Source organism: Glycine soja, chromosome 4, assembly GCF_004193775.1.
Source record: "Glycine soja cultivar W05 chromosome 4, ASM419377v2, whole genome shotgun sequence".
In the NCBI taxonomy this organism is placed as follows: Eukaryota; Viridiplantae; Streptophyta; class Magnoliopsida; order Fabales; family Fabaceae; genus Glycine; species Glycine soja.
Window position 1 is genome coordinate 48,834,422 of NC_041005.1, and position 26,172 is coordinate 48,860,593.

The window sequence follows — 26,172 nt, forward strand, 5'->3', positions numbered from 1 at the left end:
ATTAGAATCGTTGAATGAAAATCGAATGTCTTATATATCATTTTGATAAATCAGACTTAAAATCATTTATAAAATACAAGCCATCCGATCTTCATCCAATAACTCATTCATGAATGTGTGAATTCATCAAATCCATTTTCAAAATCTTTAAGTTGTATATTAGACTTTGGATTAGTCGTTCGACCTAAAAAATTCTAGACAACTGAAATTGACTTTGTTACTTTCAATTTAATGTAGACCCTGAACAAATTATGATTGAGACAAAAAAAGTTATGAATCTTATCGAAATGAAGACATGCTTCCCTGTTTTTTATGTAGATAACAAAATTTTGACAGGAATGAAAAACATAATAAAATTTGACGGCCTATTTAGAAATTTGACTCGGGTATGTGTGTGACGTGAGTTCACATTTTCAAATTTAACAAGTATGGCCGTTTCTGTAGCGCAGGTTATTCCTATTTCAAGCACCCTATAATTTTTACATATATCTCAAGAATTGCAGCTCATTCCAATTCCCATTTCCAAAACATTGATTCTATCTAATCAGCAATCAACATTTCTCCAGTTTACCCAAAAAGAAAAAATGCTCAACCTAGTATATAAAATAAAATTGAGTGCTAACAACACATTTTCTAATACACTCCTCCTAACATACACTCTATTATTGGTTGAAGTTTATTGGAAACTATAAAATCATTAGAGAATCATTTAATAAGATGTGGGAGTCATTTGTTTGTAATTTTCAATAAATTTCAACCAATATGAGAAAGTGTATTTAAAAGAGTGTGTCTAAGAGTGTTGCTAGCATTTCTCAAATAAAATACAGTATACACTAATTTGCCGAAGCTGCTCGCTCAAACGCTTCGCTACCATATCCCTGCATATAATTCTCTATGAATGTCATTCGTGCACACCTAAAAGCGGTGAGCCACTGAAAAACATGAGATTCAATTGTTGATGATAAATTGACAATATAACACCCAAACTGGGTAACCTATGCTAGTGAGAAAAAATAAAGTAGGCAATTCTCTTTAAGAAACTAAACTTTGGTGGAGCCTCTTGAATGATTCCATATTTCTTAATGCAACAATTCTGATATTCTTTCAAAATACAATATTGGCACATTTAAGCTAACGTATTTTTTTTTTACTTGAGCTGTTCACGCTTGCTTACAGCATCACATGTATAAAAATTCCACGTCTTACTTCACAATTTAAAAGCAAATAGTTACAAAAGGACTAACTAAAACTTACCTTGTCAACCAAAAATCTTATGTTCCATCTACAAAAAATTTCTCCAACCAAAATCTTCCATCAATGTTTCGTTCATTCGATAATTTTTCATGCCGGCCAATTCCAATACCAGAAACCTTCATTGAAAAGTGCTGAGATGCATATGGCAATCTACATAGGAGTTATATTCGAGGCATGCCTGTTGTTCAATGCTCATATACCTCTAGATGAGGGTAAGCTGAAGTTTTGGCCGGTTAGGCTGAGGCTCCACAACCTCCATGTGAATTTGGACTGTCTGCAAAACGTTGTATGAAAGGCTACCATCCATCTTTTTAATCTTCTGCTGTTGCTCATCTACATACCATTCTCCACTTCCCTTTTCTGCTTTTGTCAAATATACAGGTCCTTCTATGCCATATCTGTAAGGGGTAAAAGGGCCATACAGACAATAAGTGACAAACTCACTGAAAGTATACAGAAATAGCTGGCTTCTTAAACATTTCTGAAGTAACCATCTCCTGGTCAGATTAAATCAGATCATTCTTTTCTCCTATTTTTTGTTATCCGTATTCACCTTTCCTTCTGTTATATAGCAAAGCAAAATAAAAAGGAAAGAGACGAGGTAAGAATAAGATGCTTTACTTGGGAACAAACACAAAAAATCCATTAGATCTTATTTTCACTATTCTACCCTCCGTGTCTGTAGGCCTGTGTGAACAAAGATCAACATATGTTAGAATAGGCTGTTAAGTGTAGATAAAAATAACAGTAACAGGGAGCAGAAGTTATGTCACATACCTCTTCCTGAAATAAATTAGAGTATGTAGCTCTACAGATGCCCGCCCTGCATACTGGGCATTCCTGTGCCGATAATTTAAATCTGAACCATATATGGGTATAAAGCATTATTAACATAGATGTCACACCAAAGAATAAGACCCATGAAGAAAAAATTATTATTTGATTCCTAACATATATGTGTAAAAAGCATTATTAACATATATCCCACATCAAAGGAATAAAACCCATGGAGAAAAAAATATTTGATTCCTAATGAATATAGCTAACATAGAGAAAACTTCCATAAAGGCATTGATACAATTGAAGACAAACATAAATGATCAAGTTCTATTGGATCATGAAGGAGATTTCATACTGTCTGCAATACTAGTGAGCTGGAGACTGTCTTGAAATACAGGTGGTAACTTGGATATCCCTAAAGAAGCAGCAAGTAGCCTGTGCACAATGACATCTGCAGGGGAAAAAAGTTTCGCTTCACAATATTGTGCACAATTGACCAAGCAAACATATTATTATAATATGGCATACCTACCTGCATATCTTCTTATAGGTGATGTGAAATGGGTATACAAAGGAGCTGCAAGCCCATAATGATGATATTCTGGAGGGCTAAGATCCCCACTGCAGAAATAAACTGCCTAAAAACAAAACAAAACAAAACAAAAACTCAATTTATTTTTTCTTGTAAATTCTAAATCTAGGTTCTCATTCAAATTCAATTTACCTGAGTCATGCACCTAGTTGCCAGTATACGGATTAACTTATTGAAGTATGGATCATCACCCTGAAAAAAGTGTTTCATATATGAGAGAGAAGCATGAGACCAAATAAGACCCTAAGAAAATAAGTGCTTACGCTAGCTATGTAAGCTATAAAAAGGAAACTATTAAAGATGCTGCAGCCCAAACCATTGCATCATTACAGCTAATAATCATCCATAAAGCATATTTATAATTATGGTTGATGGAAAACAACTAAAAAACAATAATGATGAAAAAAATAATAATAAATGCTAGATAAAATATTTACCACAGCATGGTCAAGAGAATCAGCCAACGCTTTTGATGACGAGACATCCAAGTGCAAGCCAACTGCAGCAGCAGTCCGTAGTAAGGGTTCAAGCATCTCTCTTGTTGGTGTTGGATGACGCCTACACAGGAACCAACAAACGAATACCAGAATAGCAATTACACAATCCTGCCACGTGTAGATGCTTTGAACAGTTTCAATCATGTAGGAACATTCAACACTTCTAATAAATGATCTTGCATGTTTGGTATTAGAAATGCATGAGCCTAACTCAAACTCCCAAACACTAGCTCAAAGAGGGAGGATTGCCTAAGTCTTAGGAGGAGTATTTTGCCCATATATCTAGCCAATGTAGGGCATTTTAACACAACCCTCCTTCCCAAGACTGGATAACCTGAGCATGGAGTTTGCAGGACTAGACATTTGTAAGTGTCTAAATATCAAGACTGAAAATGCTTTGATACAATATTAGAAATGCATCAAGCCTAACTCTACCTCAAGCTAACTCAAGAGGTGAGAATTACCTAAGTCTTAGGAGGAGTATTTTGGTCATATCTCTAATCAATATAGGACATCTTAACACACACCTGAGACTAAACATCTAGCCTATATATGTCATTTCTGGCGTATTCTTGGCTCTCTTGGGTGCAAGTGTGCTACGTCAGTTATGCTTTATAAGATTCATTCTGCTTTCCCCCACTATATCCACCAAAACTCTTTTAAAAGAAATTTTTTGTACTAGGCACTAGCCCATGGAATAAAAACTATTGACGTACTAAATGCATATCCAATTTAATTTGTAATCCTCAATTCGACAATTAAATTCTAGTAACTGACATGGAAAAACAAACAAACAAAAAAGGGAAAGAAAAAAAAAAGGCATGCAAAAACATAGAATAGAGGCAAGGGTGCAGTTAGACATACTGTAAACGCATAACAAAACTAAAGTTAAAAGTCAGATTAAAAAAAAACCTTAATAATGAGCACAATGGAAAACTTTTAAGAATTTGTTGTGCAACGGAAACATTAGCTGCAAGCATAAACTCCTCCACCATTTGGTTGGCCTCCCGGATCTGGTACATTCCTGCAAATAACATCAAACAGTATAAATAATTTTAAAATCAGAAAGGGAGGGGGAAAAACTGTTTTTTCTCCCTCTCCTTCCACGAAGGAATAGCTAAAAGCAAAGTAGAAAACAAAACCATCAACTCAGTCACTCTCCTACAAAATATCCAATTTAACTACAGGTAAAACTAAACATACTAAAGAGAAAGCAAATAAATTACTGTTGAAAATTTACAGATTAGATAAAATAAGAGAAATATATTTCAAGAATGAAATGAGACTTTGAATCACAAAGTACATATTCGATCTCCCATCAGGAATGTGTGACAAGAACCAATACATGACACCCATTGCTCCTATAATGAATAATTTGATGACACCAGCAGAACTTCATAATAAGAATACACAATTGCCCACCTTCTACAACCTCAAAAAGAAATGTTAAATGCTATTATGTAAGAAAATTATACCAATATCAAGTGGGTCATGAGTCTCCGTGTCAATTTGAAATTTGACCTCAGCAGATGCAAGAGTCAAAGCTCCTCTCTCAATACGCCTTAATCTCATTTTCTGATAGGTCATAAACAAAGCTATACTTTTTAATTTCATTATATAGCAAGAAAATACAACCATACTTATAATTATGTGAGTAAAACAATAAGCAAGCATCTGAGCATCCACAAATTCCATACCTTAGCTAAACTATTCATATTCCTCAAATCTGCAGTAATCGGATCCATCAATCGACTGTACAAAGAGACATAATATAAAGCAATTAAATTTTTCCATGAAAATGAAATTCCATGACAAAGTAACAGGCTTCAAAAAATAATCAGCAATCCACAAGAACATGGTCATCTAAGCACATAAAGCAATTGAACAACAAAGTATTGATCAACAAACAAACAGTTTGAATGGCATGAATGTAAGCCCAGTTATTCAGTATGGGCTTTTGATTAATAACTGTCAGAATACAGTCAATACACCCCCTCTACCTCGTGATTTTGTTTTGCAAGATTCCCTGGATTCAGTACAGCACTACTGCACTACAGCTATTTCATAAGTAATTATAGCAGGCATATACTCTGGAATAACAGAATCCCAGAAAAGAAAAATACATTATTTTTCCCATCTAGATTATAACTAAGAATGCTAATAAAAACCACATCAATCCATATCATTTATTTTACAAAGCATCTAAGGAGAAATAAAAGCTTACCTATCGTCCATCCTTGCCTGTGCTTCAACATAAGACAATGCCGCAGAAGATTTTATGACACTTTTTGTGTATGAGGTGGCAATAATATCTGCTTCGGGTGTCATTTCCTGAACACACATAAATAGTTTTAGTTTTTTTTACAGGCAAATAGTTTAAGTTCAATCCTGGGAAGAAAATGGAGTGTACTTGAATATAAATTGCTTCAGATGACATCCTTTTGAAATATTGAAACTGTGCCATAATCATATTTTGACCATATTATTGAAGACATAGTAGATACAATGAACTTGGAGAATATCAAATAATTAATATAAATGCATATGCACTTTCTGCATTATGCACACTGACCCCAACACCCTAGCGATGTACCAGGAATAACTGAGAACTGATAATGGTTGCAAATGACAACAAAATACACTATTACGTAGCATGGAAAGTACTTATCTACATTCAGTTTATGAGACTAGCACACAGAGGAGCATACTTTGTATAAAGTTAGAGGTGTTATACTGTACATTCTAAATAGGCATTCTTACTGGTTGTAAAGTGTATGGTATGAACAGAGATGTATGCAAAAAGGTGAAATAGGAGGGAAAGTTTAGTGAGAAGAGACTGTTTCAAAAAAATGCTTCCTGCTCCTTGTGCTATTGTTTACTGCTTCATAACCTTGTTGATTGTGAGCCCAGTTGTTTAAGCTTTTTCATAAAAAAAAGTTTTTAAAAAAACACTTATTTCGAGAAGCTATTTTGAATAGCTTTCTGAAAAAAAAAAACTGCAATCATAACTGCTCTTCAAAATAAAAAGTACTTTTTATAATTGAAACCAAAACAAATATAGGTAGACTTTATAAAAATCTCTAAAAAAAAACATCATTCTTTTATACATCCTTGAATACACTTTTTTAAAAAGCATAAACAAACAAGCCCTGATTATGTACAGGTGTGTCATGCCTGCATTACATTTTCTTTAACAAGTATTGTCCCAATTCATTTAAATAAATAACAAGAAAAGAAAATGGAGATTGTGAATTATGGCTGTGTTAATGTGATATAGCATGTGATGGTAATAGTAGTAGTAGTGATAATAATGAAGTGTAGATGGGGAAGGTACTAATGGAAATTGGAATAAAAGGAATGATACACAACACAGTTCAGGCAACAAAAATGGTGGAGATAGCAATAGTGGAACTTGCGAATCTAAATTTTTTAGTGTTCAATGTAGACTAGGAAGCAGAAAAACCAGTCACACGGTGGTTGCATGTTTGTAGATGAGCTTGATTGTGTACATTTGGTGATAAGAGCAGTAATGTTGCAACAATGAGGTCAAAAAAATCACAGCTGAAGTATAATGGCAAGTGCCAAAACTTCTGACATAATAAAGGCAATTGAAAGATTTCAGTGATGCTTGTGACTATTTGGTAAATATTCAGAAGATTCAACCAAATAATAATTTTTATCCTATAATAATGCACATGCATGTACAAAAAAATATAGATCACAATAAATTTAATCATGGTAAAAATATGTGATCATGCATACCCATATGACAGAGAATGCAAGCCTTTCCACATCAGAACGAAGAGAACATATGTCTGCCAGATAAAGGTTTATCAATAAAGGCATAAGAAATTGCTATAACCACAGCAATCATTTTTTTTCAAACCAGTTAAAAGAAGGTCGAACGATATTACCCTCCGTAAGAGGTTTGGGAAGCATGTCTATCCGCCGCTCAACAAGGTAGACAGACGTACCCCTTTGTGCAGCCTCATCATCAAGGGGAGTGCCAGGATAAACAAAATTAGTCACATCAGCAATATCTGACAGAAATCCATTAAAGATGAACCATATAGAGGGATTACATAGCATAAGCTTCATACGTTAGTATACAATTCATGCACACTAGAAGAAAGCACTACCCATATTTTGTAAGGACGCTAGAAGCAAAATAGCAAGCAGGTATGTTAATTAAAATTGTCAGAAAGGGCATCCATATGCCAAACTAAAATTACCATGGCATGCAAATAAATGATGAAACCATAACATCCATCCAACTGTAGTAACCCACAAGTGCTAATTTGAATACATATAGCCTATGGACACATGCATCATCAGTAAAATGAATGTCCTCAAACAAAGGATACGAACTCCAACTTCAAAGTTTCCATTTGGAAGGACGTGACAGTGGAGTGCATCATCAATATCCTTGCAGCCTGCATGCAAGAAGCAGCAGAAATACAACAACAGCCTTATATGCCATTACCATGTTCTCTTCTAAATCAAAGTAAAGCAGCTATTTCAAATGGTTCTTTAGCAAGTGAAACTATTAATGAAAATGCAAATGTTACACATCAGGAAAAGGGAAAAAGACAAATAGAAACACAAAAACAGCATTCCACTATGTCCATTTTTAACAGCAGTAGACATAAGCTCTTCCATTTTGATTATCAATGACGAGTTGACTCATTCAAGAAGAAAACAATACTCAGCAGCAGAAAAAGGCATCATTTACAAGATTATATGGTTTTGTTGTTGGGGGGACATGGTCAGGTTGCCCCAAGGCACGCCACAAGTTTCAATTGTATTTAAAGATTGCATCATCTCAGGCATGTTGAAATTGCAAAGAAAATTTTCGTCATAAATTTTTTATTCATAAAAATATTATATTGTCATATCATTTAATGGTTGGGATTTGGAATATACATTGTGAATGACTAATCCATGAACAATTTTCTCAGTATAGATCTTTGATAGAGACAAGCAAATTGATAAACTGATAAAATACAATCCTGAACACATAAATCATACATAATACAGCAACAAACTTGATTTCCTAGAGAAAAATTTCCTACAGAGTATTCTCTGCCCACAAACTGCAAATAACAACACACTTGCCTAATTACACACCCTACTAATATATATAATCCTAACGCATAACTGCCATCAGTTGGTTTCTATGAATAACTGCTATTGTGCAGTTTCTAATACAAAACTAAAGCAGAATTACTAATACAAGTTATTATATATAACATGTACTCCCAATAATAACTGCCTCTAATCCATCAACGGATTCTTCCTAAGCCACTTGGATCTTGGTTCCCATTACCAGCAATCTTTGAAATATAAAATATTTAAGTAAATATTAAATTTTCAATAATTGATGATGCAGTAATATTTCACCTTTTGCTGAGTAATAGAGATGGAAATTGAATAAGACTCACACCTGGAGGGTCCACACTGAAGACACGCAGATGACGCAAATCCTTCCTGATTGGATTAGACAAATCTTCAGAAGAGACTACCCATGGCAATGGTGGCAAGCATGCCAGCACTTGTGAAGAGAATGGCCGTGTATTTATATCATTTTCTATCAAAACCACCTATTTTGTAACAAAAAAGGAGAAGAGATGCCATATCATAATATGGTTTAGTTAGTTAAAAAATATAATAAATAGTTGCATTATCAGATTCAGAATTCAGATATATGAAAATGTGCAATAGTGAGTATTCTATGATGCATGGATCATATTTAAGTACAGCAGTACAAGTATCAAATACAATATTGGCAACTGCCAAGACACAGATATGACATTAGCCAAAACATTAGAATTCAGGTACAACACGATTCAAAATAAAATAACAATATGTCATGAAATGCCAAGAAAACTCATCAAACCATCATAATATATCACAAATACAAAATGATAAATGGGTCATTCCATAAGTGGGGGAAGTGTAGGGTTTTCTTATTTGGTATTAGTCAGTACAGACACACTGAAAGCCAGCATTTACCAAATTCTGATGTACAAAACCATCTTGGAATAAAAATCAAATCAAAATAAATAAACATATAGAAAACAGTGCAGGATAGTAGTATCTAATGATGTCTGCACTCTGAAGTCGACAGTATCCGATAAGTATCAATGTACCATCCTACAACAGTGTGGCAAACATTTTAAATGTTTCCTTGCTTGTATGAAAGGTATTTTCAATTCTGTGGTTCCTTGCATGTATTGAAGGGGAATTGCAATTCTGTTTCCTTTCTAGTTAATGAAATCATCAACAAAATGGAACAAGCTGAGTAAGTTGCAGAGAGCACAAGCATGTTGCCAAGTTCCTAATGACTTGCTCTAGTGACTGATGATTATACTAGTTTCACAACTTTAAAATCTCACATTCTAATCATCAGAAGATAATGAGATGAAGGGAAAAGAAATCACTTCCTAGACAGTATTATATGCATGTTTCATCAAAAACATTATAGCAATAAGTAGAAGTTGTCACATACTCATTCATTGTTTTTCCCACTATTCATACAAAGAGAGAAATCATACAAAATCCAATTTTCCATACCTCGCTTTCAGTATCTCTATCACCTATCTCCCCTATAGTTCGCACATAATGGCCTGATGGATATCGAGACTGACGATCCCAAGAATCAACTGCCACAATAATCCTCTTATCCAAAAGGTTCTCAAGTTGACGGGTTTGGATTCGAATCTTGGGAATTCTGCGATCTTTGGAGACAAACAAGGCATGGGCAATACCACCACTCCCTGCAGGCATAGGCATTGGCTCCAAAGATCCACAATACCTGAAAAGAGATTTAAATATACCAATCATGAAACAACAGAACATATACAATTAGAAAATGAAATATACAGACACAAACTTATTGGTTAACATTTCAGCAAACAAAAAGTACTGATAACTGATAAGTTTAACAAGATCAACATTTTAATAAACAAAAATTTCTGATCAGTTAACAAGGTTTCACGTTTCTAAGAACAAATAGCATATCTATCTTAAAGAAAGAATCTACATGAACCTTTATGCTCAAAGACATGTCAAATTTTCCTTTTGATTTTACTTTAATTTTTTACCTTATGTGTTGCACCTAAAGCTACCTAAAGTATGACATATGAACTATGAAAGAATAGGTAGCTAGTGTGCCACATAATCACATCACAAAGATTAATTATAAAGTTAACTATCCCATTTGCATTGACAGTATAAACAGTAAACGTATTTTGACAGCTACAAATATATTACCCAGAAAAAAGATGCTGTACACATCTAATAATGTCCTACAGATATGCAGATGAATAGATGTAAACAACATTCATGAGCCTACACCAATGTGAACAAACAATTTAGAATTTGTTCGCTTTGCAGTTTGCTTGCCAGGTTCCCTATTTATGAGGCAATTTTAGTGGATGACAAAATTTCTTGCTTTCGTGAAATGGAGTTTGAAGAAGTCCTCAAGGTAAAAATAATTGCACCCTTAAACTTTGGTAGATTTAATCATTGATAATAGAGTTCAGAGTACAGAGAGAGTGAGGGAGAATTTAGGGAAAGAAAATGTTATTCATTTAATTGTGTTTTACAGAGAAAAAAGTGTATATATAGAACATCAAAGCTTCTCATAGAAGCAACTAACTAACTGCTGACTCAGGAGCTAACTAACAGATTAGTCTAACAGAATTGTAACTGTACAAACAGAACAATAGGTTACTCTATTAATTGACACCGTTTCATAGCCTCTATGAATAAGTGGTCAAGAGTTATATCTTTACAGCTCCTATTTTTCTAGATATAAGTTTAATTTCAATACAAGGAAGGTGGGCCTGTGCATTGTTCACACTTCAAGGCCCGAAGAACACTTGTTTTAGGAGGTCTGTTAGATATAAAAACCATTCGCAGAGTCTTTGCCTAAGAGAGTAAACTTTTGGGATATTTGGTCATTGACAATGACTACAAAATTTAAAAAAAAAAAAAAATTCCGCCAGACAAGCATAACTTGCATGAGTGTAGAGCACCCAATCTCTGACAACAAACCAGCAGACCTATATGTTCCAGTTCCATTTGCCTTGTATTAACTTAGAGGATTTGTTCATGGAACAATACTCGAGATGGTTAAGGATTTTTAAGAGTGTTGCATTCTAAAAGGGCAATGTAATCCATATTCTGCTATGAAAAAACTGTGAAGGCACTTTCCCTTATCATCGGTACTTACCAAAGTTGAGACTGAGGTTATCATTTCTATCTTTAAAGGAACTATTAGTTCAAGATTGAGCCAATACAAAGTTTTGGCTGTTCAAAAGGGATAAAAATAGATCTCATCATCCAATTAAAGTATTTAATAATTTAAATGCCAAAATCCCTCCAAAAGAATGAGAGAACACTTTCCTTTTATCCTATTTCTGTTTTTATATTTGTGGAATTCTTTCTTACACCAGTCCTTCCACATGCATCCGCAATTCCTCATGGACAAATTTTTTATTAATATAAGGAAAAATAACTACAGAATGTTCACAAAAACATTGCTGCAAAATGTTTGCCTTTATGTGCTTTTTAACATTTTAAGCCAAATAGGTTGATGCTAAAATGATGTAGAAAGCAACATAGGCTCATGTGCTAGTAAAATGAATGCACCTCATTCACATATGGTGCCAATTAGCATTAGAAGAAATGTGGTCAACAGCTACAGCCAAAAATCCAAAATTACATTGCCGCTTCGGTACACTTCATCTTTTATATTTTTGTATTTAAGTTCAGATCTATCTCTACATTTCTCTACCAGTTCTTACTAATTCACACAAAAACTGATATAAAACAATGACAATAGCAGAACATCCCTTAATTAATGGAGATAAAGAGATATTAGTTTCCTCTAATGAAAAAAGGTGAATTCAGATTCCAATCAAATGAATACCAGTTTGTAAGTAAAACAGAAATGCTTTGTTAAGGGAAAAGGAAAACAAGAGACGTCAGATGAATCCCATGCATCTAAAGTCTAAACTGTACAGCAGAGCTCAATTATATGACTAAGATCATAACCACACAAATCATTGTTAACCTAATTAACATAAATGCATGATTTCATTAGCCTATACAATGAACTTAAACACTATTTACATATTTCCAACATGCTCCACATAATTAAAAAGATACTTACGAATGCCAGTTTCTCTTTATAATGCCAACAATACGACCAGAAGGACGACTGGGCACAGCATTTACTTGTTCAGAAGAACCCTGCTGAGAAATAGTTCTAGGTGCATCATCAGCACTATTTGGAGCTAGATGAACATCTTCATCCTCATCCTCGTCTTCTGCAAGCAAATAATATTACTTGAAGGAGAATTCAAATAGAAAAACAAGTTCACAGGCATGTGCATACACAAAGACTGAAGCTATTTCAGCCTTAAGAAGTAGCATGCACTGGTCAAATACAGTATGGAAGAGAAGAAAACAAAGCAGCATGTTTTCACACTTATCCAGCTCATATTAAGGCAACTTTAATATAAATCTCTCAATAACTTAAATATGTGAACATGCAGCACTAATGAAAAGCTCTTGGTATTAACGTAATTGTACTTTCAGTCCTAAGGCATCTCATCCCCTCTTTCCCTTGTATTTCTTCTCTCCTGTAATAAAGTTTCTTTTTCCGTCCAAAATAATAAAAATAATATAAGTACACAAAGAACATTACTGTCTGACTTAGTCAAAAATCATGAACCAAATGAAAATAACCTTGGGAGAACCACACCACAAAAACTAGCTATTCTAACTGGAGAGCCCAAGGCCTTATAAACCCCATATTAGAATCCCATACTTCCAATGAGGGACACAAGTCCCATAACTTGCAATTGGATCCTAACACAAAATGAATGGGAAGGCTTATTTGTGAATTGAAATGCATCATAAATTGTAGGATTTATGATAAATTACTAGAAATAGCATAAAATATATTTTATCAAAATAAAACATTACAAACATCCATATATTAGCATTTTGAATCCAAATAACTCATTATTTAGTTAACGAATTGAAACATAAATTTCAAAATAAATTGAAATTCATGACATATAGTCGAAAGGGAAAAAAAATGAGAACACTATCATTGTTGGACAAAAAAATATCATAAAAAGTAGAAAATAACAAAACATAGTAGGGTTTCTTACATGCAAAGTGGACTAGCAGACCAAAAGTAACCAGAAAACAGGAGTTCTCATGGGAAGAATAGAAAAGGGACCCAGGCAACAGATTTATGATTGAATTTCTTTTTATATGGAGACAGACAAAAAGTTCAGCACTCTACTCCTGTGAGAAAATGAGAAAGGAAATTTTTCTGATTGTGCTTAAGTGTTTTTTCCACCAACATAATTGACTTATTGATATTCAAGAGCATTACAAAGATAACCAATTTACCAGAGAACAATTAACGATACCAAAAGTGCTCTCGAATAGTATCTCGGGATTGGTCTGAACCTAGATCTCCTAGACCAACCCAGTTCACCTGGACCGATAACTTGAGAGGCACATAACACCAACAAGGGGGCAAGCGTAGAACGTGTGACCCTGGACAGGTCATACGGACCATGTGACCATAACCGCCTAACTTTCCTACCCAAACTTGCATGTATAAAACGAACCCCAAGTATGAAATTTAACCCAACTCTCATAATCTACTCCCTATCTTCTTCATACACTAACTTGGACGTCGAAGTGCATGCAAGTACTCCACCGTCGCTGCGTATCCCATCACCACCACACTCCACCGTATGACATCTAGATCTGAACCAGATCTTTGTTGCTGAACCGGTTCTTCACCATTTCCACCAAACACCAAGTTCACACGGTTAAACAATAGACCATACTCAAGAAATGTGTTACTTTCTTCATGGCTTTTTAGAAAAGATGGCAAATGTCTCCCAAGTCTGAGAAATTTGAACACAAATTCTCTGAAGAAGAATATCTTCAATTGAAAGCCACAAACCAAGCTCAATTATCTTCTGCCACTATTGCTTCAACAGCTTGTGTCTCACTATCTGCTAATTGTCCATGGATAATCAATTAGAGTGCCTCTAATAACATTTCTAGTAACCTATCTTCATTCTCCTTCTAAATATCCTCATCTCATTAGCAAATGGGTCTAAGGTTACTTCCAAAGGAATTGGTCAAGTTTCCCTCTCTCCTTCATTAAACTTGAAATATGTCCTTTTCACATCCCTAATTGTCCTTTTAATTTAATCTCTTTTAAGTCAATTAACTCGGTCTCTAAATTGCCCAGTAACATTTGATGTTTAACATAGTATGGCTCAAATGAATGTAAATCTTAAGGTCTCTACTATATAGGATCAACTCCTTCTATGCCTTGTGTTGCTACTACTACATTCCCAAAGATTCTCCATGATGATCTCAGTCATCCAAATTTGTCAAAATCAAAGCATATGGTCTCAAATCTTGAAATACGCAAATGTTATCTTGTGAGTCTCGTCAATTAGACCAACATGTCTGCTCTTCTTTTCCAAAACCAATTGAAAGTAGACGTAATTCTACTTTTTCCCACTATTCTCATTCAGATATATATGGTCCAAGTCCTATATCTTCCTTTGACTTCAAATATTTTTTATCGATGAATTTTTTTTCCATGCACTTGGGTGCATTTTACGAAGAATGATCAAAATTATTAATATACCCACTATTCTCATTCAGATTATTACAAGTTGCATGTCTGCCTTATGGCAGGGTACAAATAATCTAGCAATTAACATACCTTCATGGGCTATAGATAGAGATGAGACTCCTTGCCACTGGTCCTGAGGCAGAAGTTCAGCTGCCACAATATCCCCATCAAATGCTCGATTCATGTTTGAGCGCCCATAAATAATTATTTCATCACCAATGCTCTCACTCCCAACATATGCTTCAAATGGATTATAACGGTTAACACGAAGTTTCCCTTGATGATATATTCCACGATGCAAACCAGAAGTAATTTCTGACATCGGCTTATGCTGAAAATTAATATAGCATCAATACTCCATCCTGTCATTTTAACCAAATGTGCAGACACACATTACTATATAGAAATGAAATTAACTGGATACCTCGGAGTAGATGACTTTCCTCTTGGATGGTCTAAGATCTTCAACCTCTTCCATGTCCACATCTTCAGATGCAGGCCGCACAAGCAGATCAAGTAAATCAGGTTGGTCCAAAGACTTCACATATGACTCAACTGAAACAAAAGACAAATTGAATAGTAAGATTTTAGGATGACTTCATTCAACAAAACTGTTAGTTTTGATATTCCTCAAAGACACAGCTGAAGTACAATGGATGTCTAGCTATTCAACATACATTTCAATTACCATGAAAGATAACTACCTGTTTCGGCCAAAATGCCCTCTTCACTAGCCTTCCTTTTGTTCTCTTTGTCATTAGTTATAAGCAACACCTTTACTGCACCACCAAGATGATTCTGATACCACTGAGTAGCCACTCGAATAGCTGCATTGCCACTATTTAAAGTTAAAGCCTCAAAACAATTTTATCTTTATTGGCAACTCATGTAAAAAACCATCCAATGAACCAGAAAGCATATAAAAATATAAAAAAAAATAATTATAAATTCAAAGCCCATCTGAAAAGCTAACCTCTATCATTCCTATCATTTTTAGTTTCCCCACTCATTTCCTTAATATATGTATCCCTGCCAATAGAGAGAGAAAATATCAAATCAATATAGGTAGTTGTTGGATATGCAACAAATTAAGAAACTGATCAACCTTACTGCATCCTTAATTTTCCCTTCCTCTCCTTTGTAATACTGTAACACAATCTCACCCTAACTACAAAGTACAAACTAATAGTAAGTCACGAAAAAGGGGGCCAAGAAGAACTACCTGTGGTATTCATTGGAAAAAACAAAGAACTTCCTCATGGAATTGCTACAGATAGCTCTTATACGGTTGTAAACAGACATGTTCTTGTTCTTAACCTCTTCCAACACAATGGACAACACCACAACATCGTCAATTGCCGGATTCTCCAGCAAATCAATCTGCAGCAACAACACACATTCCAATTCACAAAAAAAAGAAGCCTCAGTTGAATTAAGGCGAGAAAAATAGAGGAGGAAGCGGACCTGGTTGAGAACGACATTGGTGTCGACGACGAGAATGATGGAAGGCGAAGCACTGAGGCGAGCACTGGAAGAATCGCAAACGGTGCAAAACGGTGCGCCACAGTATATATCGTCGCGCAGGTAGTGCTCCCGCACTTGCTACTCCCAAACAAAGAAAACAAAAAAAAATAATTAATTAATTCATAAATAAAAGAGGCATAAAAAATATAAAGAAAAGAGATTGAGTAAGTTAGGGTTAGAAAGGAAGAAGAAGTGTGTACCTTTATGACTTTGCCACCTTTGGTTTTCTTGACGAAGGACTTGTTGTGGAGCATGTTGACAGCGGAGGAGATTGCTCTGCGCTGAGTAACCCTACTTGGAGAGTGTGTTCGTTTCGAAGCTTTCTCTACTTTGGAATGGTGAAGATGCTGGCGTGGAAAAGAAAAAGTTGATTCTTCCGGGAAAAAAAATTCACCTTAGCGCCTAAGAAAGGAACCGGTGTTGGGAGTAGGACCGCGGTGTTTTCCGGCGGTGATCACAATCGCCGGAGTGTCGGAGCAGGACGCAGGTGCGGGCGTGCAGCGGCGGCACTGTGGAGGTAGCAGAGGGCAAGCAGTTCAAGAGAATTGTAGCGTGTTAAGTGGTGCGAAAGGTGTAGGAAATTTGACCGAATTACCCTATGATTAATTATGACTTAATCATACAATTAATTTCTTAATTATAACGAATTGTACATTTTTTCCTTATGATGCTGTGATTACTATGATATGTACATTTGATAAAATTGATGTGTATATTTATTTTTAAATTAATGTTTTTTTCTGCATGCATGTTTATCTATGATCTTTGATAATCTACGATTTACTTTTTTGCATTGTTCAAAGTCCAATCTTTACTCTGTCAGTGTTAAAGATAAAAAAAAAATTATAATTTTTGTCCTTGATTTATTCCTGTTCTAGTCCAAAATGTGGGCAATCAACATTTTAATATTAACATCTTAATATTGTATGGAATTTTATAAAATAGGATCAAATTTTGTGAATTAAATTATTAAGGAACCAAATTTAAAACTAAAGATAAATTAGGGACTAAATTTACAATTTTATCAAAAAAAATATAAACACACAAAAGCATTAGTATTCATTAATATTCACATAATTGGATATCTTTTTAAAAAAAAAAATTGTGGGCGAGTGAGCATGTGGAAAAGAAATAAAAGCTACATTTAGCTAAGAGAGAAATAAAATTTGGAATTACATCAGAGATCCTATAATATATTAAGTAATATTCTTTTAAGAAAAAAACATTAAGTAATATATTGATGCTAATTTATAGGAGAAAATTTTGTTTTGTGAGTCTTTTTTAATAACGTTGATTTAACAAATTGTCGTGATAAATACAATTAAAAAGTATGTTTTAATATATTTTTATATAGCTAATAAAAATATTTTATTAGTCATTAATTAGAATTTGATTTTAAAAGATAAATGGATTTATTGAAGAAAAAAATAATTTAAAAACAACATTCAAATTTATATTTATATTTGTTATAAATTTTAAGTTATCTCCTGATATTTATTATGTAATGAATGTATGATTTTTTATCCCTCAAAATTATATAATTTTTGGATTTGTTCTCTAATAAATATTTTCTTTGCGCTTGTTTTCTAATTTTTATTTTATTTTATTTGTATTTCATTTCTGCAATTACGTTGGCTATGTAAAGTGGACTCCTAAATATTTCTAAATTAATCTTTTGGTGTCAATAATATTTCATGATTTTTCTTTCAGGCACTCTTTTTTTTTTATTGAGTGTGTTTTCATCAGATGACAAGATACGTCAAGCTAACAAAATCAATATAATGAGAGATGCGTTAAGCTAACAAAGTCAATATAATGACAAGTACAAAACATAAAATATTTCCTATCACTAAAATATCCCTACTAAGGGGAGGTAGGACTAAGCGGAGCAAAAAGGATTTTTTCGATGATCAAATGCAAAAAATCATATATTAAAGCCCAATACAAAAATAGATAATATTTCAAGGACAATAACATATTTAAGTATTTAATAAATGTAGTATTTAGTGACATTGTGTAATTTGACTATTTGTTCATTTTTAACAATAAGTATCTATAAAATTATAAATCGAAGATCTTCATTTTAAATACAAGCCGTGCATAAAAAAATTATAAATATGCCATATTTAATAATTTTTATTTAAATATTCAATCATGTTATTTAATTTAACTATATATTTTAAATTTGATAAATAGAATACATTGGTAGAAAGTCAAAATTTCTTACTATATCAATTAAAGTCAATTTTGTTACTTTTGAGATTAGTCCTAATCCGCAAGAACTGAATGCACTAAATGATATTGGGAGAAAAATCAAATGGTCGAAACAAAATTATTTTTCATAGTCTAGTTTTATGATTAATATCATTCATTCATTTAAATTTATTTTTCTAAAAGGAAAAAATCAAATATTTTAAAAATTGTCTTAATTTTACACATTTAATCAAAGGTCACAATCTATATTATAAATGTTATGCGATTTTAATATCTTTCCTACGCTTATCAACTCTCAAACTCAAATTTTGATTTCAAATATCATTTTTTTAAATTCTAATATCTTTTCTTAATAAACTTTGGTTGTGAACTTTTCATTTTACTTTTTTAGTTGTCCTGTCAATACATTGGTTGCTTGAAAGAAACATAAGAAAAATAATTTTACAAATATAAATAGTAGATGTTACTTATTGACTATGATTTATTGATTACAATCATGCATGGATGTTATTTCACCCTTCCTCCTCATCACTTATAGCATATTATTATTTTATTTTGAGATGCTTGCAAGCAAATATTCACCATTTTACTTGTCATCACTTTGGTGACAAGTAAAGTAAATTGTAAAAACAAGTTAAAACATAATTACTAAACTCAATTACAAAAGATATTTGTAAAATCATTAAAATAGGTTATTGTGGTAGGAGAATAAATACCAATATTGATACCAAGAGACTTAATCAAGTCACAACTAGTAATACAATTATAGACAAAATGGTTGAACAAATTGTTACACTTTGCTTTACAGTCATCCATACATTTTGAATAAAGAGGAGGATATGGTTCTTGAGATGCACAGTGGAGAGCACATTTGACTCTACACAAAACTCCACCAAATTACTCAAACATGCATCAATTCAACTTTATTTTTCTGAAACTTTCTTTCTAAAAAAAATCATATAAATCACACAACAGTGGTGTTATAAATTAAAAAAAATCGTTGAGAGCTTAAAGTCATTATAAAATAATCTGAACCAATTTAAAATTGGTGGCATTATCCATTTAACCGGAAGAAGTTTCATACAAATAACCATGCATTTGAACAAATTTAAAATTGAAAATACAAAAAGTAAAAAAAAAAAAAACTTTCTTAAACATCAAAACAAACGAATTTGTTAGTTAGTTTTAATTAATAATGTCATAAATTTTAATTTTATTAAAAAATACCCTTTTAATTAATTGGTTAAGGTAATGGTAACATTCAATGCCACTATACCTCCACCTAGTTTTGCCTTGATGGTTTTCAATTACACGGTTTCCTGTCTATAAAGAATAGTAGGAAAATCAAGTAATGAAGGGTAATTCCAAAACAAATCATAATAATTTCGAATTCCAATATTATTTGTAACAAATTCTCACCATAATAGAGGAAACAAATCCCAAACAACACAAATTAAAACATATCCTAATTAATAAGATTTTGAGTGCAATTGTCCAATTGATAATATAAAGTGTAGATTGAGCACTTGGAATGCTAAGAATTTGTTGTTTGCGGGGAGATTAACCCTCTCCAAGTTTGTCCTCTCCGCAATCCCATTTCATTCGATGCGGTCAGTTTTTTCTCCCACGATGTGTTCGAAGAAGCTGACCAATTATGTCATAATTTTTGGTGGGTAATTATGAGAGTAAGGTAATTTTTTACTCGAACTTAGTCTTGCAATATGATATTCTCATTCATATCAAAATTAAATTAAAAAAAGATAAATATATTAATTTTATTAATTTAATATATTTATAATTTTTTTTCTTCTAGTAGAGAAATCACACATTATAATAAAACATAAATTTAAATAAATTTATATTCTCAGTCAATTATAAATTATTATATATGTTATTTTTTTAGTTTATTTTTATAAAAATTATTTTTAAATTAATTCTATACTAAAAAACTTCACTTATAACAGCTTATTGATAGCTAAAATTCAGAAATGTTTAACAAAATTAGGATTTGTATGAGTAGTGAATGAAATGAAATAATAAATAAAAATATATGATAGAGCAAAATGGCGGGAAGGAACCGGCTAAGAAGATTTGGCGGGAAACGATGACATAAAAAGGGTGCCTTCGGCTGAAAACCGTTCCTCATTCCGATTTCTATTTTCTACAGAGTGAAGCGAGCGAGCGAGTCACGACTCAGTGAGCGATGGTGGGCCCACAGTACGATTTTCTGGCGAACCCTTTGGGCGCCGTCAGATCCACCTTCGACGCCGCCGTAGCCTCCGTTCCCGATCCCTCCGCCTTCGACGGCCGCGACTGGGGCGTCTTACCCCTCTTCCAACACTTCCTCTCAGATCCGTCCAGACTCTCTCAGGTTCAATCTCAAAATTCCAAGAGAAAAAAACAAAACCCTAATCTTCAATTATAATACTAATATTTCTCAATTTTTTGATTAATTAATGGAACAGGTTCCTCTTCTGACCCCTGCCACCATCCAATGGGTGAAGCCCAATACTCTCGTTCGGTTTCGCGGGATGATACAAGACATGCTCGGGAATGAATTTTACGTTGGCGCTTATAAGGTTTTCTTTTCTATCGCGTTGTTAATTTAAAGATTCGTTACCTCGAGCATTAGGTTTAATTTAAGGGAAAATGTTAAATTTTGTTTTGGGTGTATGCTTATTGAAGGATGGTTCGGTGTGGAGGACCAACAAGTTTATGGATGCTTCTCAATCTCTTACGGCTTCTTCGGCGGATATGCGAATCTGGGAACGTCGACTGCTTTATTGTGTTCCGGTGAGGCATTTGGGGTTGCTGTTTTCTCTATTTTCTCACCCATGTTCAGTTTTTTGTTGTATAAATGGTTGATGATTTTGGTTAAATTGTAGAATTTTGAAGGATTAGCTTTGTTTATTTGTATGTAGGTTCCGGGATTGAGTCCATGGACTCAAGTTTCAACTGAAGAATTTGGCCATCTATCTATGGATCGGACATCAGAGAATAGAGAAAAACGGAGGAGAGAAGATGATGAGTCTTCTGATATGCCTGTAATTTCTGGCCTTGTGTTACTGCTTCTATTGATTTATTGCTTCCTCTAAATCATCATGTGATGGGTATATGAACCCCTGAAACATTTAGGGCCTTACATTCTTATTGTTTAGCCATATTGGTCCGTCTAGTAATATGTTTTGGATGTTGAGTTGGTTGTTTCATTTGTGCTTCAAGATAAAGGTGATGCTTTGGAATCTATAGGTTTTCATTATAAATTTTGGAAATGCTAGATACAGGACAATTAGTTTTTTTTTTTTCATTTTTCTAACTGGTCTATGCTTATTCACAGGTCTCTGGTGATGAGGTTCAGAATTCTCCAAATACTAAAAGAATGGTATACTAAGCTTTCATCTGACATTGTGTTAATGGATTTTACTTGCAGAAAATAATCAACCAAAGATTAGCTTTATTAATATTTTGTTAAGTGGTTCGCCAAAAACTGTGCTAATTTCTGTTGTTCCATGGTGGTTTGCTTTTAATTTTATTTCTCAATTTCCATTTATTCAAACTAAGATATCTGTGATCCTAATTTGAGTAAAGCCATACCAAGCTTCATTCAAGTCATCAGTATCATATTTAGATGACAAATTATGAGGTCTTGAGAGGTTTATAAGTTATACAGACAGTTAGGTCCGGTTGTATTTTTTCAATTTATGATACCAGATGGTCTAATTTTTATTGCTCCTTGCAAACTTCTATTATGGTTTTTGAGAATTAATCTTCATGGTTGTTTTACAGAGAGAAGGTGAACACTCTTCCCTTGCTTCTAATTCTCGAGGAGCTGCGACTGAGATTGCCAGCTCTGGTACCAGTTTGGTGTCTGGTCTTGATAGCAATTCACCTCCCTGTCTTGTGAAGGTATGAATTCGTCTCTTTTACTTCTAAGTTCTTAGGGGATGTATTTTATTGATATTTTAAGATCAATTTATTATTATTATTCTAATTTCATGGAATTATAGCAATTTCTTCCCTCATTTTCCTCTGTATTATGCCAGATATATGATTCTCCAGATTCTGAACTGAAACTGAATGACATTTTTGAGTTTGTGGGTATCCTTACATCTGACCTAGAGCTTGAAGAGGACAATGAAGATTGTGATTTATCAGATGGGATTTCTGAGGATCCTTTGTGCCATCTCCCACCTAGCAAGGTATGCGCTTTGATTTTGCATTTGAGCAGGGCCACTTGATCTATGGGAAATAATAAGAGGCTATATTGTTCTTTTAGGAACAACCACCAAGAGGCATATGCATTTGTGTATCATGTCTATGTCCACCCAACATCTGGTTTTTAAATTTGCATTTTCCCCTCTTCTGCAGGTGCCATACCTTCATTGTTTTATTCACAGGAAATTAGCGGTTCACGACTTCCTTCAGCATAACCCTATTGTAGAGGTAGCTTTCTTATGTACCTAAATGTTTTTTATTCATCTGAGCAAAGTACATGTTGTGTTATTGTTTAGTTCTCGAGTTGGATCATTGTCTCAGCTTAAAAACACCTTGCTGAAAAAATTATGTGTTTGATCTCACAGCCAAGACCCAACTTGGTCAGAGAAATCAGGGAAGCATTGCTAAGGCATCTCACGGCTGTTCTTGGCAATGATGATTTCGCTACTCATTTCATGTTGCTGCATCTTCTATCCAACGTATGCGGTTCTTAATAGATCATTTTCTTTAGTCATTTTATGCACTGTAAATGTTCTATTTATTGTTCTTCATATTGCTTATTTCCCATTTCTAATCATGCTTTTTCTTTGTATGCTTCTAATTCCTCCACCCTCCATTTTGAGAGTATTTGTTTGATGGATCGTTATTGAACAGGTGCATGCTAGAGCAGATGATCTTGCTGTGGGAAAGCTTTCATTAAATCTTACTTGTTTTAGCAAAGAAATTGTGTCTGTATTTGGAAAACCATTAAGCGCTGCTCTGAAGAACCTCCTGCCATTCACATTTTACATACCCCTTACAGTTGAATATTTGAATACTGTTTCACTTGTGCCAAAAAAGAATTATGATACTAACAGGTACTTACATTTTATTAGTCCTTCTGAACATGGACTTCTTCCCAGTATACAAATATATTCACATCTTTTAGTGTTAATACTCCAGGCTGGAAACTGGAGTCTTTCAACTAGCTGAAGGTTCACACTTGATTGTTGATGAGACCAAACTAGAAGCTGGAACGCTCAACTCTGTAGGGGTAGAGAATACAAGGCTGCTGAAAAATTTAATGGAATTGCAAAAGGTAATTGTTTGCCTGTCTAGCCCTTTTATCTTATTGAACTCTCGTGTTTTCAGTTATAATTTGTGCATGCCTTGTGCAACTGTTGGGAACCTCTATCAACCATTATATGCTGTGAACTTGCTAATATGTAGAAACAATCTCTATTTCCAGTTTGATTGTTTGCAACTAATTTTTTGGAGGTACTATTAAAGATGACATGCACTTGTTATGTGTTTCAGGTTGAATATGATTTCAAGTACTATAAAGTGGATATGGCAACGGATTTCCAACTGCTAGTTTTGTCAGAGGGGAAATCAAATATCTTGCCAGCTGATGTAATTGTACCGTTCCGGCCTTCTGCAACCAGTTGCTCTGAAGCTGTGACTGCAGAAGCTTTGGAGGCTTGGAGGTGGTATTTGGCCACTGTTAGACAGCTATCACACACTATTGAACCAGAAATGCAGAAGGTATGAGTGTCGTTGGCACTAGTATTCACGAACAAGTGTTCTTCTGGGTCAAGCTAGTTGTGAATAATTTATTTAGCCGTTAGCCTACACATACTCAGCAACCAACAAATTTCTAAGCTCGCCTGAAGTGACATTTTAGGTTTATTCTTCCATTTCCACTTCAATCCATAAAATTATCAGCTGAAGATACACATATAATTCACTATTTATATTTACAAGAATACATTCCAGGGGGGAAACATAATGTTGGCACTCTAGTTCCTTCATTGTTTAGTTGAAACCACCTATTAGCTTACCCATAACTTCTAGTGCATAATTAAATGTTATGATGGAGAATGCATAACAGCCTTTGCGCATTTGCGTGTTTTCAGGTGGTAGAAACTGATCTAGTTGCAGCAAGACAAGCAGACAGGAGCTTGAGCTCCCAAGACTTAAGCAGGTTAGTTAGTGACTATTCTACATGTATTGGTAGCATTTTTCTTTTTCCGTAGCACAACTTTATTGAATCATTGTTCCCCTACCTCTTACACCTGTTTCCCTTCTCCCACAGATTGGTAACAATGGGCCGTCTCATGTCATTGAGCTATGGTGAGACCAGCTTGTCACTAGAACATTGGCAAACGGTCAAGGAACTAGAGAGGCTGCGAAGAGAGAGGCTACAATGAGACACAATATGGAAGCACAAGTGGTACCAATTTGTACAAGGTTTTAAATGAGTGCAGTTCAAAGGGTCTGGCTGTTAGTTCTGATTACCAGAGCTGTCTTTATGGGTGCTTATTTGGCCAGCATACTTAAAAGACAGATAGTCGGTTCCATAAGTTGTGAATTCAGTAAAATGCAATATAAGGCCGTTTTACTAATCCTTGTACGAATCTCTTGCCTTGTTTTTTGTTAGTATTCAGGTAGATATCCTGTTTTCATATGCACATGTTCTAAATGTAATATGTGCATAGAAGCGAGTGCACCAAGCGTTTTTTCAGCCATAAATTGTGAAATGGCTGTGAACATAGAAAGGTTAGCTTGGATTGAAGTAAAGATCCGTAGAAGATGGCATAACCCCATAAGGCCTTAGGGCTGCGCAGGCGGGGGAGGTGGGGTGGGGATCTGCGCCTTAACTTTTTCCTTCAGGACTAATTATAATTTAAAATTGTTTCTGAATTATAGTACCTTATTTGGTGCTGATGTCTTTACCTAAACATCATTTGATCTTATTTGTCTTCCGCTGATAAAAAGAAAGATTAAATAAGAACTAATACTAAAAGAGATTGTTGAAAAAAGTAATATATAGTAGCCGTTAAGTTTGCTAGAAGTACAAGTTTCTAAAGTTTATAGATAGATGGATTAACACAACATGACAATAATGTATAAATATCGCGGTAAAAAAAAAAACCATTGTTAGTAGCTGACCAGCTAGCAAACTGAGAAGAACTTCTGGAGGAGTCAAAATCATTGCTGAGAAAGCAAATTTAAGCTTTATCTTACAAGCCAAGATAAGATCTTATAAACGAATTCAATCAATGGTTCTAGTTATAAATGGTTGAGTACCCTTTTCTTTAGCTTAAAATTGATCTAAAATAGCTCTAATCTATATATCAAAAAATGATTTAAAATAGGGCTTCATTACAATTTACAAAGCATTACTAAACTTCGAAATGGTATCAAATTTTGACCTTGAAATGTGTCTATATACATATGTCATGTTCTGCAATTCATTTTCGTTATTAAAAATACAACCATCTAGACAGGACGAACACCACCGCCACTAGGATGACCAACAATAACAATTTAAATTTCATATTTTTTTATAACAGCTTAACTCTTAAATTTGAGAAGCTTTTTGGGACACAATTGTGTTACCCGAAGAAGTTAGCTAGTCAGTC

At 34.0% G+C, this 26,172-nt stretch overlaps 2 protein-coding genes across 4 annotated transcripts; one reads left to right on the forward strand and one right to left on the reverse strand.

Moving 5' to 3' along the window:
* Positions 1-1,031: 1,031 nt before the first annotated feature.
* On the reverse strand, positions 1,032-16,935 carry LOC114410167 (exosome complex exonuclease RRP44 homolog A-like). 3 transcript variants are annotated; one of them, XM_028373992.1, is made up of 24 exons: positions 16,540-16,935; positions 16,280-16,417; positions 16,038-16,195; positions 15,789-15,844; positions 15,520-15,642; positions 15,240-15,370; positions 14,906-15,146; positions 12,302-12,455; positions 9,697-9,937; positions 8,567-8,723; positions 7,488-7,556; positions 7,038-7,163; positions 6,886-6,938; positions 5,348-5,454; positions 4,821-4,875; positions 4,599-4,698; positions 4,036-4,147; positions 3,064-3,184; positions 2,759-2,818; positions 2,567-2,672; positions 2,390-2,485; positions 2,032-2,113; positions 1,876-1,941; positions 1,032-1,652 (listed from the first exon to the last, which is right to left on the reverse strand). In XM_028373992.1, exons 1-24 carry the CDS (start codon positions 16,591-16,593, stop codon positions 1,457-1,459), a joined length of 2,802 nt encoding a protein of 933 aa, XP_028229793.1. In that variant the 5' UTR covers positions 16,594-16,935; the 3' UTR covers positions 1,032-1,456. The 3 variants fall into 3 exon arrangements, with proteins under 3 accessions (XP_028229793.1, XP_028229791.1, XP_028229794.1); XM_028373990.1 differs by having other exon boundaries at positions 12,302-12,458; positions 16,540-16,934; XM_028373993.1 differs by lacking the exons at positions 15,789-15,844; positions 16,280-16,417; positions 16,540-16,935 and having other exon boundaries at positions 12,302-12,458; positions 16,038-16,189.
* Positions 16,936-20,680: 3,745 nt separating this feature from the next.
* LOC114410168 (mini-chromosome maintenance complex-binding protein-like) lies at positions 20,681-25,458 on the forward strand. The gene is made up of 14 exons (XM_028373994.1): positions 20,681-20,924; positions 21,019-21,132; positions 21,239-21,346; positions 21,475-21,597; positions 21,891-21,935; positions 22,340-22,459; positions 22,597-22,752; positions 22,922-22,996; positions 23,134-23,247; positions 23,423-23,625; positions 23,711-23,846; positions 24,065-24,292; positions 24,664-24,731; positions 24,843-25,458. Exons 1-14 carry the CDS (start codon positions 20,757-20,759, stop codon positions 24,955-24,957), a joined length of 1,773 nt encoding a protein of 590 aa, XP_028229795.1. The 5' UTR covers positions 20,681-20,756; the 3' UTR covers positions 24,958-25,458.
* The last annotated feature ends 714 nt before the right edge of the window (positions 25,459-26,172 follow it).